The 20416-nt window shown below is 43.3% G+C and overlaps 1 protein-coding gene across 1 annotated transcript in view; it reads left to right on the top strand.

Moving 5' to 3' along the window:
* Nucleotides 1-20416, top strand: part of LOC134400660 (transmembrane channel-like protein 2) — a 42034-nt gene that overhangs the window by 18941 nt on the left and 2677 nt on the right. The window contains exons 8-13 of the mRNA XM_063129126.1: nt 1009-1197; nt 4622-4801; nt 6706-6858; nt 13214-13342; nt 14562-14629; nt 17321-17560. Coding sequence (XP_062985196.1) covers nt 1009-1197; nt 4622-4801; nt 6706-6858; nt 13214-13342; nt 14562-14629; nt 17321-17560 — 959 coding nt within the window. The remainder of the gene's footprint in view (nt 1-1008; nt 1198-4621; nt 4802-6705; nt 6859-13213; nt 13343-14561; nt 14630-17320; nt 17561-20416) is intronic.

The raw sequence follows: 20416 nt of genomic DNA, 5'->3' as shown, positions 1-20416 counted from the left end.
TATGCTAGATTAGCACTGAAGGTGTATGTAGGTGTGTGTGTGAGAGAGAGACAGACAGACAGACAGACAGAGAAAGAGAGAACAGTAAAAGGACACCAAGAAACTATCAGGAATAAATCCAACCAAAAAGAAAACATGAAGAACTACAACAGAGGGACCTTTTTGCAGGGATATACTCTGACCATTTCAGTTTTAATACTTTGTCAGACTAATAACATATATAACCTGGAGACTATCAAATTTTTCAGTACAACTACAGCTGCAGTTAGATCCCTCTTTACATAAGATATAAGATATACATACATGTAGGTTCGGGTAACAGCTCCAAAAATACATGGGCTGGATCCAGTGTTAGGCATGTGCAGCTGAATTGGTAGAAGCTGACTTCCCCGCCCCTCCTTTCTGCAGCAGCCCCTCTCCAGACTCCTGAAAATGCGACATAGAGGGTTGAGGAATCCTACTGAATAAGGTGAGTTCTGGTACAGGGGAAAAGGGAGATCCCCAAAGAGACCAGGCCCTTCCATCGATGGAAGGCAGACTGGGGCCCTTTCTACACCTAGGAAAATGGGGGAATCGTCCCTGCCTGCTCCCGAGATACCCTGTGTGTCATTTGCATGCACAGGGATGATCCCTGGAAAAAAGGCAGGTGTAGAAATGGCCCCTGGATCAAAACACACATCTTTACGTGCCCAAGATTACTCAACTGCAACTCCTTCTAAGCAATCTTCAGTCTCTTTGATTTACGCATATGCCAATTACAATTAAATTGCATTTTTTTCCAATCCATACAGTATGACAATACTGGTCTGCATTGTAAATATGAAACAAGGGAGCAAAAACCACAGTTTAATTGAGTTTACAAGGGTTTGATATATCATTACAATCCTAAACACACTTACTACATAGTAGTAAGCCCCATTGAACATAATGGGACTTATTTCCAAATAAACATGCATAGGATTAAAATGTGAATAATCTATTCCCATTGTTTCTCTTCCATCTATTAAGGAATCAATTGTGGATGAGCAAGAAAGCAACAAGGATGAAAACATCCATCTAAGAAGATTTCTGAGGGTTCTAGCCAATGTACTCATTACATGTTGCTTATGTGGAAGTGGCTACCTCATTTATTTTGTTGTTAAACGGTCCCAGGCCTTTTCCAAAATGCAAAACATTGGCTGGTATGAAAGAAATGAGGTAAGAAGAACTTGGGTCTAATCTACACCAAGCAGGATATTGCACTATGAAAGCAGTGAAAGTGGTATATAAAAGGCAGGAGCCACACCAAGCAGGATATAGTGGTATGGAAGCGGTATATGGTATGTGTCAATGGGCCCCAATAGTGGTCAGTGCACTTCAATACCGCTATAAAGCAGTAGTGTGGCTCCTGCCTTTTATATACCACTTTCATAGTGCAATATCCTGCTTGGTGTAGATTAGGCCTTGGTGTTTTTTGTTTTTTTCTCTTTTGTAACCCTGCAATTTGAAAAAAACATTGCTTCAATTGCCTGGCTGGATCAAATCAACATCCATCTGCATTTAGTTTCTAGTATTTCTAAGCAGTCTTAAAACTGATGACCTTTCCCTCTTGTTTATTGCAATTTCTAATATTGAGACATAAACTGTTTCAGAACCAGGGAGTTTGGTTTAGCTGTCATGGCTCCCAGTAGTTGGTAATACCTGTCCTCTATGAATGTGTCAAGTCCATCTTTAAAGTCATCTATGAGAACAGGTGCAGAGAAAGATTAAAAAATGCCTTTTGTGAAGAAATTGTCACTGAGAGGAACACATGGACCAATTGCTCACTGTCTGGAATCTGTACATGTATCATCTTTCTCCTATGGTGAACCCCATGAAATTGTTCTTGGATCTTGTAAATCAGTAAGGGTGTTTCCAGGTGAGGGTTTTATCCTGCAATTGCCCTCTTGAGACATGGAATTTTATGGAGGATCAAAACTAGGGATGGAGGAGAAAGAAATTCCATTGGTTCACGTTTTAATGTGAGCTTACCTGATTTTGCCCTTCCAAACTGATATGTGAACTGAAACACAGTTATCCTTCAAAATCCACACTTCTCCAAACTTTGCAATGGGGTTTATCATGGAAAAAATGTGTACCAAAACTTGTATATTAGCAGAAAGTGCACATAAAAATGTGCACATGAGTGAAAATAACATTACAATTCATTATAATAGGAAGACTGCTTGCAAAAAATGTGTATACTAGACAAAATTATGTTCAAAATGCATGCATTAAGAAATGCACATAAAAATGCACAGGTATTTTCATGAACATTTTTATTTTTTAAAAAAAATCTCAATATTTGGGATGAACTGAGTTTAAGATTGGGAAAAAATCTCAAAGATTGGGATAAATTGAATTTAAGACTGTGGGAGGGGCTGTGGCTCAATGGTAGAGCATCTGCTTTGCATGCAAAAGGTCCCAGGTTCAATCCCTGCAATCTTTAGGTAGGGCTGGAAAATCTCCTGCCTGAAATCCTGGAGAAACAGTGCCAATCAGTATTGACAATACTGGACCAATGGTCTGATTCGATATAAAGCACCTTCCTATGCTCCTAAAAACAAAGGATGGAGAAACCACAATTGACAGATGCATCCATCCCGATTTCTCTTCCATTTGTAAGCCTGCCATGTCTTCCCACCACTTCTTCCATCTTTTTTTCTTATCAGAATGTATCAAGTTAATGAGGAAAAGGTGAGAAAGCAGCACGATGTCTTTTGACTTGGCACTAGGAGTCCTCCATCTGGAAACACCTTTAGTAAAACCTCTGCACAGACCACTTGCAATGATGAAAAGTAATTACGAAGGGTGAAGGGAAAGACTGTTAAAAAGTGGTAGATCCAAGAGGTTTCATTGTTTTATAAAATACCTTCCTGTACTAAAACTAAGAGCATCACTGTAAAGAAGGCAAAATTGACAAAACTTTTGGGCGTCCCAACACCAGAGTTGGCTTCACTTTTCGTATTGGTGTTTCCCACGCACCCCCTCTTTTTTTCTATTAGATAGAATCCTGCCGTTTTATATATGTCACAAACATGCTGGCTAAATCGAACTGCATAATGAATCCTTGACATCTTTCTAAAAGAGGCAGGGCCTGCCCCATATTTTCAGAAACTGGCATCTAGCAACAATTCTCCATTGCCATAGAGCGCAGCCTTTACCCACCTGATTCCCTCCATATGTCTGGACTGCAACTTCCATTATCCCCACCAGCTGACACATGTTGTCCACTACACTCCAGAGTTCCTGAGATTGCTCCATCTTGCTAATAAGCTGCTCTAGGCTCAGTTCAGACATTACACCAAATCAGAATTAAGGAATCCTGAGCTCATGACGGAGTAAGATTTATTTGTTTGTTTATTTATTACATTTATATACTACCCCATAGCCAAAGCTCTCTTTTAACAAAAGTTAAAAACAGTGAGCATTAAAAACAAATATATAAAAATTTTAAACCATCAAAAGCATAAAAACAGCAAGATGATGCCCATTTAAAGAGTAAGGACTCATGTTCATCATGCAGAGCTGACTGTTGAATGTTTTTTGCTGAAAATGGTCTCGTCTTATTAAAAATAAACACCAAAGCACCAAAAGCCAGCCCTAAGGTTTTAGAAGCCAAGTTTTCCTTTCCCCAGATGGATTTTGAACTCTGTTCTGTGGATAATTATCAACCTTCTTCTATAGCTTGACCTGGAAGAATCTAAACATCTTGCGGTTTGGGGTTGCTAGGCAACAACAAGAAGCATCTCCAACCACTTCCTACCTCATCAAACAATCTGAAGCGATTGTGAATTGTACCCTGTGTGCTCTGGCAAAACCCATAGGACTTACGCCTTTCTCCCTTTCCCACTGCCCCCCACCAAACTGACCAGGCCACATATCAGCAGTTGGGAGCAAAGTATCTGGGGTCAGGTAACAGACTTGTTAAACCACTCTCCATAGGAAAGGCCAAGTGTAATGCCCCATAGGTCTTCTCAGACTTTAGACTTTATTCAGACTTCATTTTCTGGGTTATTGGTTTCCTTTGAAAGATATGGATATTGGTATGGGAATGAGGCAACTCTCTCTCTCTCTCTCTCTCTCTCACACACACACACACACACTAAATCCTGTTGTTTTCATTCTTTGCCAAGTGAACATAATAAAGGGTGTAATCTATGCATATTTTGACAGAAAAAAGTCCTATAACTCTCAGCATTCCAGCTGGCTGGGGAATGCTGAAAGTCATAGGACTTTTTTCTGTCTAAACATGCATAGAATTGTGCCCTAAGCTGCTTATCCACCATACTCCAGAAGTGATTTATTTTTTATCCTACAGGAAGTGCCCAAGGACACCGATTTTAGGAAGCACAGCGCTGCTGTTTGGTAAAGAGAAGCCCAGAACTCCCATCATGTGAATGAAATGTGTGTTTCTATTAAAGTCATACTACTGTAACTGGTCTTATTAGGAAACAGCAGTGAACCTCAAACTGGCAAGATGCTATTTCGACAGCAGCATTGTTGCGATATGTCTGTCCCACGCTGTATTTGGAGAAAACTTCAAGCAAGTGCAGGGATATATGTGTTGTTGTGACAAATATTCCCTTTTCCTTTTTGGCAGGTTGAAATTGTTATGTCCTTGCTTGGAATGTTTTGCCCACCACTGTTTGAAACCATTGCGGCCTTGGAGAATTACCATCCTCGCATCGGATTGAAATGGCAGCTGGGACGCATATTTGCACTCTTCCTTGGGAACCTCTATACTTTCTTATTGGCCTTAATGGATGATGTCAAGGAGAAGGTGGGAAGTTAAAAACAATGCACGCTAGCATGTATGTCATTAGCAGACGTGCCACTTATATCATGATGTCCCATACTACAACAAGTCAGCCTGTCCGCTTTTTCCTCTTGAACTGCTTTGCCGACTTTGGTGGAATAGGTACCATGAGAGAAAGAGAGATGAGGGAGGGGAAGTACTACAGTGTGTTTGTAGAACCTGCTCTCTTTCTTCACCCCATGCCCCTTCCCCCGTAGGAACTGCACTGGGGCTTTCCCCTGCTTTAGGGAGCCAACAATGCCTTTATGGCATGAGCCATCATTGGCTCAAACCCTACTCTTCACCTTATTTCCATGCCTAGCAAAGACAGGAGTGCATAACAGTCCTGGAAGCAATAGATCCAATATGAATGTGAGCACCTAGAGATGAGCACTAACTAGCATAGCTATTTCACACGTACGTTCTCACCATTTTCTGGGCCATCTTCCTGCTGTGATATATAACTATTTGGATCCGGATTTAGACACGTACAACTGGGCAGGCAGAAGTGGTCTTCCCAGTCTCTTCTTCTCCACAGCAGCCCCTACACAGAGGGTCATGAGACCCCACTGAATGGGTGGGCTGTGGTGCAGAGGGAGGGGGATCCCTGAAAATTGGGCAGAGAGATGAGGAAATGAGCTTCTGCTAGCCCAGTTACATGCGCCTAAATCTTGATCCAACTCACTGACTAGGATTCTACAGTAAGTTAAAGGGCGTCTTTACATTAAGGGGAAATTGTGTTGCTTACCCAAGGGATTTGTGCTTCCTGCTTTTTGGCACAATTGCTATGGGCTGCATTACATGGATGGAAAGAGACAACCACATGGTTTGAACTGAATACTTCCCCTCTGATCACTTCCATTGAGACAGCGCCATCTAATGACAGAAGATCCCACCTTTTCCCAGCTATTACCACTGTAAAAGTGGTCCTTTTCATGGCAGAATTTCTAAAGGATGATGCAAAAGATGTTCTGGTCACTCACAATGTCATGTAAGTGATCCGCAAACTTCCATGAGTGGCCAATCATGAGAGTGCAATAAATCGTTCATGTAAAGAAGTTAACAGAAGGACAGTTCCCCATTCTATCTTCTCCCCAGCAGGCCCCGCTTCCCAAACTCACCTCTCTTTGGGGAGCATGGGGGCTTGCAGCGGTTAGGAGGAGATGGGAAATTTGACTTCTGTGGACTTTAGGATCTGAGCCAATATTCACATTTCTTTCTAAATGCTGTACTCCATATCTTCTCTTTAACAATCCCTGGAGCAGTTTTGCACTTCGTGCAGCTCCGTGCCCATTTTAAGAGCCCTGCTACTTACGGGGAGGAAGAGAGAAGCTGGGATGGGTGCCACACCTCCTGCAGTCCTCGGGATGGTCCCAGGACTGCACGGAAAATTGGGATAACTGGGCAACCAGTTATCCCACGAAAATGGAGGGGTTGTCCCTGGTTGCCCCCGGGATCCCCTGTGTGTCATTTTGAAGCCCAGGGACAATCTAGGGATGACCCCAAGGGAAAAGGCTGGTGTAGAGATGCCCAGTGTTACATGACATCCACCCTCGTTATCAGTTCTACCACTAACACCCAAATTTCCATTGTAGGAGAGCAGCTTTCTTTTCATTCTCATCTGTGGTTGGTCAATGCCTTTGGAATCCCTTGTCCACTGTAGCATATCTTCAGAACATAATACACAGCATATGCTTTCCTGGGAACTTATTCTGGATAATAAGGGATTATGAACTTTATATTTCTTAAAGCTTTTTTATTTATTTTAATTGAAATTTTAGATCATTTATGCTTGTGTCACCGTTATATGGATGTGCATTTAAGCTGTAGCAAGTATTTTAGAAAACTGAAATCATGTTATTAACATACAAATGTCTCTTCCATTGCAGCTGGCTGAAGAAGGCGTGATCAGGAATGCCACGCAGTGGACCATCCAAATATATCATAATTCATCTGCAGGGAACAACAGTGCTGTTGCTCCACCTCCTATGGATCCAGCAGATATGCCTCGAGGACCTTGCTGGGAAACCACTGTGGGGATAGTAAGTGCTTAGGCAGTGGTGGCCGGTGGCTCCCATGTCAGTGGGGTGGTGAATCTGTTCCGGGTTTCGGCCAGAACGCTAAAGGAGCTATCCAAAGTGTGAAGGCCACCAGCTTCCATTGCTTAGAGGGGGTTCCTTTTTACAATGCCTCAGATAGTGCTCTGACGGTGTGCCTCATTTAATCAAGTCAAAATGAACTAATATGAGCAGGACCCACACTCCTGTATCATTCTGTAGCCTAATCTCATGGAGAACTGAGTGCTATCTTCAGCTTCCTGGAAAAAGTGCAGAAAAGGGCAACTAAAATGATCAAGGGGCTGGAGCATCTCCCCTGTGAGGGAAGGTTTCAACACCCGGGATTGTATAGCTTGGGGGAAAAAGGAGGCTAAAGGAAGACATGGTAGAGGTGTACAAAATTATGCATGGTGTGGAGAATGTGGATAGGGAGACATTTTTCTCCCTCTCACATACTACTAGAATCCGGGGTCAACCCATGAAGCTGATGGATAAAAGGAAGTACTTCTTCACACAGCACATAAACTATGGAATTCATTGCAACAAGACGTGGTGATGGCCACCAATTCCTGGAGAAGAAGGGTATCAGTGACTATTAATCCTGCTGGTTATGTGCTACCTTCAGTATCGGAGGCAGTAAGCCTGCATGCACCAGTTGTTGGGGAACATGGGTGGGAGGGTGCTGTTGCACCATGTCCTGCTTGTTCATCCCTGGATGATGGCTGGTCGGCCACTGTGTGAACAGAGTGCTGGACTAGATGGACCCTTGGTCTTATTCAGCATGGCTCTCCTTATGCTCTTAAGATGAAGGACTACAAATATGTAATCAAATACTACTGGTAGTCATTTACACACACACAGAGTTACAGGGTTCGTAGCTGGACTCTGATCCAAGCTGAAAGTGTTCCTTTCCTGTGCAGGGCTATCACTGTAAAGGACCTGAGAGTCTCAGCAATTGCATGAAGGTTCTTTATTTACCAGGTCAAGTGTCTAGTGCACAAAGGTTACCGCAAGGTAAGCCTGTCACAGTAAATAATTCAAACAGTGTCAGAATCAAAATCAAACTCCTTGACTCACTTGGTACAATAGGTGAAATATAGATCAGCATCTCCTGCAGGCAGTGGTACAGCAATGTAATTTTAGACTCTAGACATCATAATGGTCGGGTGGGGGGGAGGGAGGGACAGTTTAGATGGCCATGTGCATTCCTTCATGCCACTAACATTTCTCTTCCGCCTTGCCATTGCAAAACAAACAAAAAACAAAGCACCCGTTTGCCAACCCCGATTAAAAAAGTGTTCTGAGAATGTAGAGTTTTGCATTTTAAACCCACTGAAATTGCACCACCATCCAGCATTTCTTTAACAGCAGTATTTGGAGCCTAGAATGATCTAGATCAGCCTTCCTCAACCTGGGGCGCTCCAGATGTGTTGGACTGCATCTCTCAGAATGCCCCAGCCAGCTGCTGGGGCATCCTGGGAGTTGTAGTCCAACACATCTGGAGCACCCCAGGTTGAGGAAGGCTGATCTAGATAGTAAAACTGCTGTAAAAGCAAGTACTGCTTCCCCACATAACTTCTAGCATAGCTTCTACAGAGCCAAAGCAATTGTCATTTGCCCTTACCACAGCTTTTATCATGTGCAGCTGAGCTCTCAGCACTAGGCAGTATGAAAATCTGGAGATTCTCTTCTTGACCAAATTGACCACTGAAGAGTTTTCTCTCAACAGCACATAAGCCTATCAAGAGTTCTATCAATAGAGGGTTCTAGATCACTTAAGGGTTCTAAATCACACTCCGGATGGTTGGGAATCGATGTTGCAGTACCTGTTCTCGTAAGCCATATCTACACCAAGCAGAATATGACACTTTGAGAATGGTTTGAAAACAGTATATGGCGTGTGTCCTAGGTGCCAACAGTTGTCACTATTATTATAAACCGTTTTAAAGCAGTAGTGTAGATCCTGCCTTACTGTGGCCCTCCTGATCACAACTCTGACAGGGTTATATTACTACCTGCCCCAATCTGGTATGGAGCTTTTTCTGACAAAGTGCCATGGAAGGGGAAATTCCCCAATCTCTCGCATATACACTCACAAATAATGACCCTGCCTGGACAGAAATAGCCTTGCTACAGTTATCCATGCACCTGGATTATTGCAATGCAGCCTGGAAATTTCAGTTGGTGCAGAATAGGGCAGCAAGTGTGCTTACTGGGTCTACCATTTTGAACATATTACTCCAGTGTTGCATCAACTGCATTAGTTGCCAGTCAGTTTCCAGCCCGATTCAAAGTGTTGGTGCTTATCTGTGAAGGCCTAAATGGAGCGCCTTCTCCCATATGTTCCTGCCCAATTGATGATCATTTTCAGAGGCTCTTCTCTGGGTGTCTACCAGCAAAAGAGACATTTAGATGCCATGTGAAGACCTTCCTCTTCCAGCAGGCATTTAATCTTTAATCTGTTGCGCTGGTTATTAATTTACTGCTGGCCCTTTAATGCTTTTAATATTTGGGGGGCACAATCCTATGGGTTGTGACCTCAATGATCATAAGCCCCCAAACCTAGGGGCTTACAGTAATCCAATGCAGGGTGGAAAAAGCAGCAGAGGCACTCTTCACTTCCCCATCCTCCTGCTCTGCATTTATGCTAAATGGGCTTTTTTGCCCATCTATCTGGGGCACTTCGGAGGGGGAGGGAAGGAGGCTGGAGAAGCCCCAGGATAGCTTGTATTCTGGCCTCTCCATTTTCCTCCCCTCCCTGCCCACTGAAATGCCCCCATTTCCCACTCTCAGTGGTTATGTTCCCAACCTCGGAGAGCAGCCACTGTGGTTCTTTCCATGCCAGATGTAAGAGGTAGGTAGGTCATAGAATCACAGAATGGTAGAGTTGGGAGGGGCCTATAAGGCCATCGAGTCCAACCCCCTGCTCAGTGCAGGACTCCACCTTAGATCTCCAATTCCCAGCTCCAAGGTCAGAGCACTGTCTCCAATCTCAGAGCTGGGAATCCAAACTATCCCATGGCCCCTCAGATGCTCCCTTAAAGTTTTAATATTTAATATTCCAAGGTGTAATCCTATGCATGTTTAAACAAAAATAAGTCCTACAACTCCCAGCATCTATTTTCCTGCCAGTTATACTGTTGTAGTTGTGGACACCGTTTCTACCACTACTGATTGTTGCCAGCCTTCTCCCCACTTCCTTCCTCAGGAATCCTGATTCAGATCATGGAGAAAGCATGATCTGCATCAGGACTGCTGGTGTGTGCATACATGTGCACCCCCCAACCCCTGATTACATGAGGCTCTCAGGGCTGAAAAGGTTGTGCACCCTTACTTTACATTTAAAGCTTGCTGTTCTAGGTTCAACCCATTTTATTGCTTCCTTGGTCAATGTGGCTTAGGGATTAATTCCCCTTATTGGGACAGTTTTTATCCCCTTTTTGGGAAGATGGAGGGTGATTATAAAAATTATTTTGTATTATTTAGATATTTCTGGCAATAAGAATGAAGGAATAGCAAAGGTTACAAAGGCCATGAAACTGAACCACTGGAGACATCTAGTGGTCATAGCACAACCTGCCAATGGAATCTTCTGACTAACAGGATAAGAAAGTGTGCTTGAAGCAGAAGAAGTTAAGAACTGTGTGGAATTTAAAAAGAGAAAAGTAGATGGAAGAACAGTTGGAGAGAGAAGAAAGAGCAGACACCGAGGGAAGAGAGGAACTACACATTGTGAAACACTCCCAATCTCCTGTTTGCTCAATTACACTAATATATCAGTGATGTGTGGACATTTTTAGGGAGGTGCAAAAGCCACTATCGCACCAGACATGTGTTTGGGGAACACATATTCCCTGGCATAACATATTCTACCATAAGGGTGAGGCCTGAAAGACAGGGAAAGAGAGAAGCAGCAGACTCAGGCCTAGTTATGAAGTAGTATGTCTATGTCTGGGCTGTACCAGTTCAGACTGTAAGATGGTTGCTCACATGACCACTCCTGTATAAACCCTCCCTTGACCCAGAGATTTATACTAACTATCGTCCGGTCGCAAATAGCCCAATCTTGAGCAAGGTGCTCGAGAGAGAGTGGTGGTGTCCCAATTGCAGGCGCTCTTGGATGAAACGGATTACTTGGATCCATTCCAATCTGGGTTCAGGCCTGGGTTCAGGACACAATTGGCCTTGGTCGCACTAATGGATGACTTTCCTCAGCAGAGAGACAGGGGGAGTGTGACCATGTTACTTCTTCTTGATCTCTTAGTGGCTTTTGATATTGTTGACCACGGTAACCTCCTGGACTGCCTTCGTGAGTTGGGCACTGTTTTACAGTGGTTCAACTTCTACTTGTGGGGTTGGTTCCAGAAAACAGCATTGGGTGACTGCACTTCAGCCTCATGGCAGCTGAACTGTGGCATGCCACAGGGCACCATCTTGTCCCCAATGTTATTCAATATCTATATGAAGCCATTGGGAGTGGTCATCAGGAGATTTGGGGCAAAGTGACACCAGTATGCTGATGACACCCAGCTATGTTTCTTTGTAACATCTGAATCGGGAGAGGCTGTGCACGTTCTGAACCAGTGCCTGGATACAGTTATGGCTTGGATGAGGGACAATAAACTGAAGCTGAATTCCAGTAAGACAGAGGCCTTGTGGGTTTGGTGGTTCCCAGGTCTGGGAATTGGGGTGTTTCCCTGTTCTGGATGGGGTTGCTGTCCCTCTGAAGGAGCAGGTCCATAGTTTGGGAGTGCTCCTGGATCCATCTCTGTCACTGGAGTCCCAGATGGCCTCGGTGGCTCAGAGTGCCCATTACCAACTTCAGCTGGTACACCAGCTACACCCATTCCTGGATAGGGATAGCCTTGCAATGGTCATTCATGCACTGGTAACCTCACAATTAGACTACTGTAACACATTCTAAGTGGGGCTACCCGTGTGTGTGGTTCAGAAGCTGCAGCTTGTGCAGAATGCAGCAGCTAGGGTGCTCACTAGGACACCTAGCTCTGCCCACATAAAACCTGTGCTAAAAGAAATGCACTGGCTGCCTGTTAACTACCGAGCCATCTACAAGGTTATGTCACTATGCTATAAAGCCCTAAACAATGTAGGACCAGGATACCTAGCAGAACGCCTTCCCTTATACATGCCCAGACAACATTTACGATCGTCAGATGAACTCCTGCTCACCATTCCAAGATGAACAGAATGTTGTCACGAAAACTTCGACGGTTGTCCTTCTCTGTAGCGGCACCCACCCTCTGGAAAACCCTGCCTTGTGCAGTTTGGGAGATGGAAAATATAACGTCTCTCAAATGCCTCCTGAAAACACATCTTTTTAGACAAGTTCTCTCTGGATTATAATCTTTCCTGGTTTTATATGATTTGTTTTAATATATATATATGTAAAGTTTTGAATTCTGACCTTTATATATTGTGGTTTTAATTGTGAATTGCCCAGAAAGCCTTGGTTGTTGGGCAGTATAAATATGTAATAAATAAATAAATAAATGCTCTGCATACAAAAAATCCCTGCTCATGAAGAAGAGGCATATTGCAAAGAAGACTACCCTGACATCTAATTTTTTACATACAGGAAATGTCTGTACCTGCACGACTCAGTTATATGAATCCCCACCACTTATGGGCAACTTGTGGCCCTCCAGATGTTTTGGCCTACAACTCCCATCAGCCCTAGCCAGCATAGCCAAAGGTGAGGGATGATGGGAGTTGTAAGCCAAAAGAAATCTGAGGGCCACAAGTTGTTCTCCCTTGACCGATAGAATGAAGTGCTGCAACATACAAAAATTTACTTCCTCGAACGGAGCAAGATTCAGTCAGGAAGAACCCATCAGTGGACCTGCACTTTTAACTAGGAAAACAGCAGCAACAGAAACACAACACAGCAATAGAATGGCCTGAGAAAAGAATGCTTCCAGGTACAGGTGTTGCTTCTACTCTGGAGCGCTTTAATGCTGCAGTCTTTTCAAATCTGCTCTAAAACTAGTTTTGCTAGGAAATTGAGGAGCCGTTTGGCTGTGCTGTGACTTGCACAAATGCAACGGTGCACAAAGGCTTCTGAGGCAAAAACTGAGTTTCATTTCAGTGACAAGGTACTAGACTTGTAGGACACCCAGCCTGGTCTCCAAAGCCCAGGGAAGATTTGAAGGAAATTTTACGGCCACTGCATTAGTGGTACAGCTAGATTTCCCATACATTCTTTCTCATTTCTAGATGTTTATTTCATCATAAAATAAGCAATACATAGGAGAGAGTATCAGAATACAGGCTGCAAATGATACCAACTAAAATGTCTCTCTTTTTTGTTGTTCTGTTGCAGGAATTTGTGAGGCTCACTGTATCTGATATACTTGTGACATTCGTAACGATACTAGTGGGAGATTTCCTCCGTGCTTGCTTTGTCAGATTTGTAAACTATTGCTGGTGCTGGGATCTAGAGGCTGGATTTGTAAGTAAACAATGTGCAGATGAATCATTGTGCAGCTTATATTAGTTTTTAACGAAGGCTTTGAGCCACATTTTAATACTATGTATATTTCCTTTAGGAAAGGGCTCACCTAACTGCTCACGGGAGGCAAATTATGGCTTATAAATGTGTTACACTCTTGAATATATCTACAGCAACCACTTACTACCACTTGTACAAACTCCATCAACTAAGGGCGTACTCCTGTGCATATTTAAACAGGGGGGAAAGTCCTACAGTTCCCCAATGGTGGCTGGGGAATGCTGGGAGTTATAGGACTTTGTCTGCCTTAACTTGCATACGATTGTACCCAAAAATTCTAATTGTAAATAAATGATGCGAACAAGGAAATGGGACAGAGGGAATTATCCTTAGAACTATCCCAAATTATCATAGTGACAGTAATTGCATGGATTGTAATTGTGTGGTGCGCACCATCTAATTGTGTCCATGTGGTAGATGAAAGGTACAAACCAGAGGCACTAACTTCAATGAGTTATTAAATTGGCCACAACTTTATTAATTTTAAATAGGATTGGCAAAAGCAGAAGACATGGATCTCACCATCGGGCAGCCTGACTGCTATCTGATTTTCCTTCCTGGCCTACCTGCCAGGAAGTGTTGATGGTGGGTGGGAAGATCAGAGACCCACCATGGTTCAATCTGCACGCGTGTCTGCGCCAGCAAAAATAAGCAACCTGGTGGCCGGCAGGCGAGTAGATCGGAGGAGGCAGCTTGATTTTTTTAGCCCACTTTTGAAGTGTATGCAGTGCTATTAAAAAGAGAGGCCTGCACAATGCCTTGGCATACACCTGATCATCTCAGTGAATGCTAATCGTGGTGAAATTAGATTAACATGGATGGATGAACAGCTGCAGCTTCCACAAACCCAGAATGTCATGAGATGATTAGTTTCAAAGCAGAAAGTATGTTACAGATTCAATTGCGCAAGTCCTAATGATAGTTGTATAACATTAATTCAGCCATTGTTGGGAATCTGCTTTTTTTGAGATGAGTGATCACCTATCAGTATACCTCCTTCATAGTCATTCAAATAACCAAAAAGTTAAAAGGAGGGAATAGAACAAACCCAATATTTGTTTGTTTGATGTTAATTATGGGTGAAGATTATTTATTTTTACCTTGAATGTGCTGTACTAGCAAAATTTAGCATTCAGTCATATTCCCTCTCTTCTTACAGCCTTCGTATGCAGAGTTTGACATTAGTGGTAATGTGCTGGGGTTGGTCTTCAACCAAGGAATGATCTGGTAAGAAATTTTTGTCTATATTAATTCCCTTAACTTGATAAAATGCCAAATGAAATTTAAGATCTGCATTGAGCTGCAGAGGGCTGTTGTGTGTTTTGTCATGGTGGCTCTTTTGATCACTATGGCAGATAGTGTTTGATAATTTTTAAGTAGAGCAATAGTTTCAAAGTGTTTCGTCTTCCACACGCACCAAATGTTTCAACCCCATAATATCCTAAAATCAACTAAATATCAACATGGTGGGCAGCTCTGTTCCTTCACAGCCAAAATTGATTTTTTTCCCCCAATGGAGAGCCTCTGCTAATGTTTCAAGGAATCTCAACACTCCCCAGAATTAGAGAGCTCAACATAAGAAAAAATAACTTCTCTACAGAAAAAGAAATAATTTCTCTAGCCTGGCCTTCATGAATTGAAGCAATGGATTAATCCTGCAAGCCTATGCATGTTTACTTAGAAGTTCATCCTACTGTGTTCAGGGGGACATACTTCCAGGCAAGGGTGCATAGAATTATGCTATAATTCTTTAAGGGTTAAATAAATAAATAAATAAATAAAATAAAATAAATCAAGATATTTAGACATGCTGGCTGGGGGATGCTGGGAGTTGCAGGACCTTTTTCTGTCTAAACATGCATAGGATTGTGCCTTTTAAAAAAGTAGAAAGAAATCCCTTGGGGTGTTTCCCTAAAGGTATGATCTTAAAAAGACCTGCTAGCGGGAATGTTACCTGTTTGGTAAAGAGGGCAGGAAGGGAAGGGGGCACAGCATGGGTGGGGAATGTGTGGCCCTCCAGATATTGTTGGTCTGCCAGGGCCATCAGCCCTAGCCAGCATGGCCAGTGGTGAGGGATGACAGGAGTTTCAGTCTAACAATCATAAGTTCAGGGGCATGCAGACAAATGAGTAAGGCTCAGCCTTCCTTCTTTGGCCAATCATCTCAAGAAAGGATGGCAGGGAACTTTGTAGAACTCAAAGCAGTAAGAGTGCAAATTAGGAGGGTTGTGGGAATTGTGTGTATTTGGGGCGGGGGGGGCGGAGACGAATGAGTACAGATTTCTCTTTGGCTGAAACTTTCTTTCAGTCTGGAAAATAAGGGTCTTGAGGGCCAGAAGAGGCTGGGAATATGGTGCAACCTTCCTATGGCATGCTACTTCAGGCATACAGTCATAGGGCTTAATTACACAAGGCTTTTATTGCACAGTTGTGATTGGTCACTCACGGAAGTTTGCAGGCCCTTAATATGACATCAACCTTCAAAGCATCTCCCGCACCTTTTGACCTTTATCCCGCTTTCAAAAACATGGGGGGAAAGCCGATAAGAAGATTTTAGAGCACAATACTTTCAGGTGAAATTCTGGAGATGCTATAACCGCAGCACCATCTAGTGGCTGTGAAATGAAACATATAGAAAGGTATTCAAAGCACATGACTGCCTGTGTGTAGGAGCTTATCTTATTCCCACAAAGAATCTGGAAGCAGAAGCCCCAGTAAGGATGCAGGATTTTGGCCTCGTGTAGTGAAGCCCATATTCTAAACAGTTTCCTGCATCACTTTCCAGGTTTATGAATTCTGGCTTTGACCTGGGTCATTTCCCTTAATGGAAGGAGAATCTCCTGCAATCTGTTGTGAATCCTAGCCAGTAAAGGGCCAAACTAGATGTAACCCTAAATGCATCATTTGCTGCTGGATATTTCCTTTTTAAAAACCCAACAACGATCAATAGCAGACATAGTGGAATAATAATCAGCAGGGCTGCAGCAGGGGATGCAAGGGTTAACCCCTCCTGCTTGGTGTAATCCTGGCAGAAACCTTCTGCGTCTCCATGCCTGGTATAGTCAGTTTCAGGTTCCTGGTAGTTGGGTGGGAGGGGGGCACTGCAGTTAGAGATACCACAGTTTTTAACATCATGTCTAGTTTGCTCCTGACTGAAATATGGTACCCAGTATTGTAGGATTCAGTTTCCCTATGAATGATGAGCAAATACTCTGCAATTCCATTGCTAATCTCAAAACACTTCTACCCCCAACACTGTCTACTTCAAAAAACACTGGCCTAAGCACCTCAAATTGAGCAAGCAATTGTTTTATTTATGTATTTATTTCAAGCATTTGTGTTGTTCTCTCCAACCAGAAAATCTCACAGAGCTACTTACAAGACAGTCCCTGGCCACAGGCTTTCCATCTGCAAAGACAAGGCACAAAACGAAAAAGGAACAGGGAGGGAAAAGGGAAACAAGACCACACAGGCACCAATTCTGAATGTTATACACTTCTTATAACAAACAGCTGTGATGCAGCCTGACGTTCTTGGGCTTCTTATAACAACCAGTTTAAAGAAAGGAGTCAGTGTGGTATAGTGGTTAGAGTACTGGACTGGGAGTTGGGAGATCGATTCTCGTCCCCACTCGGCCATGAAGCTCATGGGCAGGGGTGTCTTTACGGTGGCATTTGGCCACATGTGCCATAAAACCTCCATGGTATTGAGCTGGGGGGTGGGGGTCAGTGAATCCCCACGGTAGGAGGGAACGTGGGGATTTCCAGCAGTCATCTGTATACTCCAGCCCTTATTGAATCCATCCCTAATAGTTGGCTCCTGTGCTCCTCTATAGTTTGCCTTTCCAAAAGCATACAACTTAGGCCTTCATAAAAAGCAGTTTCTATATTTCTCCCTCTCTTTCTCTCTTTCCTTACAGGATGGGCTCCTTCTATGCACCAGGACTTGTAGGTATAAACGTGCTACGTTTATTAACCTCCATGTATTACCAGAGCTGGGCTGTTATGAGCAGCAACGTTCCCCATGAACGAGTGTTCAAGGCCTCCAAATCCAACAATTTTTACATGGGACTCCTGCTGTTGATCCTGTTCCTAAGTGTGTTGCCAGTCGCCTACACCATCATGTCCCTGCCTCCCTCCTTCGACTGTGGACCATTCAGGTACTGGAGGGTTCTGACAACAAATGCAAACCTACCTAGTTTGTGGCCAGACTCCTGTTCATTTGTACTGTCATGAGCACTACGATCTGCCTCTCTAAAAACCCAATCCTATGCATGCTTACTCTGAAGTAAGCTGTACTAAGCGCAATTGAGCCTTATTCCCAGGTACTTGTATGTACAATGTGATTTCTCCTAACTCTCAAATTTTACTGTCTCTCATAATTACATCCCCAATAGATAAAAGAACCAGAGTCATGCTGTTAGTTTTCTAGGAAAGTTTAACCAGTAACAGCAGAGAGATTGAAAACACCTTCCATTTGGTTGATACAACTTTGACATCTTCAATCCGCTCCACCAGCTACTGCCGACTGGTCTAGAGCAAGTTTCCCCAACCTGGTACCCTCAAGATGTTTTAGACTACAACTGCCATCCTATTTGGCCATGGGACATGGTGGCTCGATACAAGAGGGGACAGGGCTTCTGCACCTTTAATAGTAATATAGAAGAGGCAATGTCAGCAGGAGGCGCTTGTCATGCAAGCCCTGTGCTACAGAACGATGTTAAAGGTGTAGGAGTCCTGTTCTCTTTTGCACGCAGGCAACATGGACTAATATAGATAGATAACTGCCTAAGCTTTGTAGAGAAACGTAGGTGGGTTTTCAGTCTCTCTCTTTCTCCCCTGCCTTTCTGGATAGATCTGCTATCACCTATCAAACCCTGTAAGGCCATTGTGAGAAGGCCGCAATCTTTTAAGCAGGAGGAAGACAGAGTCTCTGTTCCTCCAACTTCTCTTATTGAGCTGGACTCCCCCAAACTCTCTCCTGCCTTTCTTGATCAATCTGCTGCCCCGTTGTAGGCCGCACAGAACACAGCAGGTCTATTATTATTATTATTTATTTATTTATTTAGCGCCATCAATGTACATGGTGCTGTACAGAGTAAAACAGTAAATAGCAAGACCCTGCCGCATAGGCTTACATTCTAATAAAATCATAATAAAACAATAAGAAGGGGAAGAGAATGCACCAAAAAGGCACAGGGTAGAGTAAAACTAACAGTATAAAAGTCAGAACAAAATCAAGTTTTAAAAGCTTTAGGAAAAAGAAAAGTTTTTAGCTGAGCTTTAAAAGCTGCGATTGAACTTGTAGTTCTCAAATGTTCTGGAAGAGCGTTGCAGGCGTAAGGGGCAGCCGAAGAAAATGGATGAAGCCGAGCAAGGGAAGTGGAGACCCTTGGGCAGGTGAGAAACATGGCATCAGAGGAGCGAAGAGCACGAGCGGGGCAATAGTGTGAGATGAGAGAGGAAAGATAGGAAGGAGCTAGACAGTGAAAAGCTTTGTAGGTCAACAGGAGAAGTTTATATTGGATTCTGAAGTGAATTGGAAGCCAATGAAGAGATTTCAGAAGTGGAGTAACAATCTTTTCATCTTTTGAAGACGAGAAGCCTGTAGACCTTCTTTGGGAGGTGGGACACTGAGGAACTTATCTCTATCTGTTGTGGGCTGGACTGGTGGAGACCAGAAGGCAGGGAACAGCATCCTAGTGGAGGGTCTTGTTGGATCTGAGTGAAGAGAGCGGCCATGGACAACCTTTAGTCTGATGTGGGTGTTTGGAGTCTCGATAGTGCAGAGGGATGGAGGGTGGGTGGCAAAGAAGATGGGAGGAAGGATGTCTATGAACTGTGGAGAGAAGTGGGGGTGATAGATGGACTCCTTTGATTTGCTGGCTTAATCATAGTGGGCTGGAGGAAGCAATACACACCTCAAGGCACTTAATGGTTTCGACCCAAAAGAGGCATGGGGCAGGGCTTGAATTCAGTTTCTTTTTCTCGCTCTGTCTCCACACAGGCACACACGCTCAAGGAAATCCTTAGAATCCTTGCTTCTTTAACCTCAGTTGTGATGGGAATGGCTACAGTTGTTAGTGATGAAAGAAAGGCACTCTGCAGATGCTTAGGCACTATTCTTAACACATGGAGGAGCACATGGCTGGCTGCTCCCTGAGTAGGAGCACTCCACAATGGCAACATTTCGTTACAAGTCCCACTTGTCGCGCTTAATGTGGAAGATGAAAATATCATGTATCAATGTACAGGCCCAAACTGAAGCAACCGGAGAATGTCAGACAAGATAGAGAAATAAAAACCCTGCTTTCCAAAGTCTCCTCCCTGTCCAGTAGCTACAACATACGATCACGACTATAGGTGGTAGAAGAACAGCAGCTCACTTGTTCAGAATTGTGTTCCACTATCACTGTATTAATAAGCATTTCTTACTGTCATTCTCAATCAACTCTACACAAATTGTTCTGTAGACTGGATTAACATGTCAATGATTTACTAATTTGATTTAGTAACTGTTCCTTACTGCACTGCTGACTCTGACTCAGCCTGGAGCCGGCTCAGAACAAATTGTTCCTGTTGCTCCATTATCTTGTCCCCTTCTTTTGTTAATAAGCAGTGTCAGTAGCAATCTCTCTGCAGAGTTTTGAGGAAAGGAGGAATATATCAGGTTTCATTGTTTTGGATGAGCCTGTTTGCATGTCGTTGCATCATAGCACATAGATTGAGTGACGGTGATCCATCACACTCTTAATAGCTATTAAATGTTTTGTGCTGATACACACATTCTTAATCCAGCTCCTACTAATGTACAAAAGTTCCAAAAACTAGGGATCACTTTCCACATCACCGTGAGGGAAAGAAAATGGTGTGCTGCTGTTTTCCCACAACCATGTCTATGTAGTTCTTTTACATTTTTTAAAGTCTCTTAAAACAAATGTCCATGTTTAAAAAGAGAAAATGGGTGCACCTGTTACTTTAAGAACTCAAGAATTACCCACAAAGGTGCATGAAGA

This window comes from Elgaria multicarinata, chromosome 1 (genome assembly GCF_023053635.1).
Source record: "Elgaria multicarinata webbii isolate HBS135686 ecotype San Diego chromosome 1, rElgMul1.1.pri, whole genome shotgun sequence".
NCBI lineage: Eukaryota > Metazoa > Chordata > Lepidosauria > Squamata > Anguidae > Elgaria > Elgaria multicarinata.
This window is presented reverse-complemented; position numbering and strand designations above follow the sequence as displayed.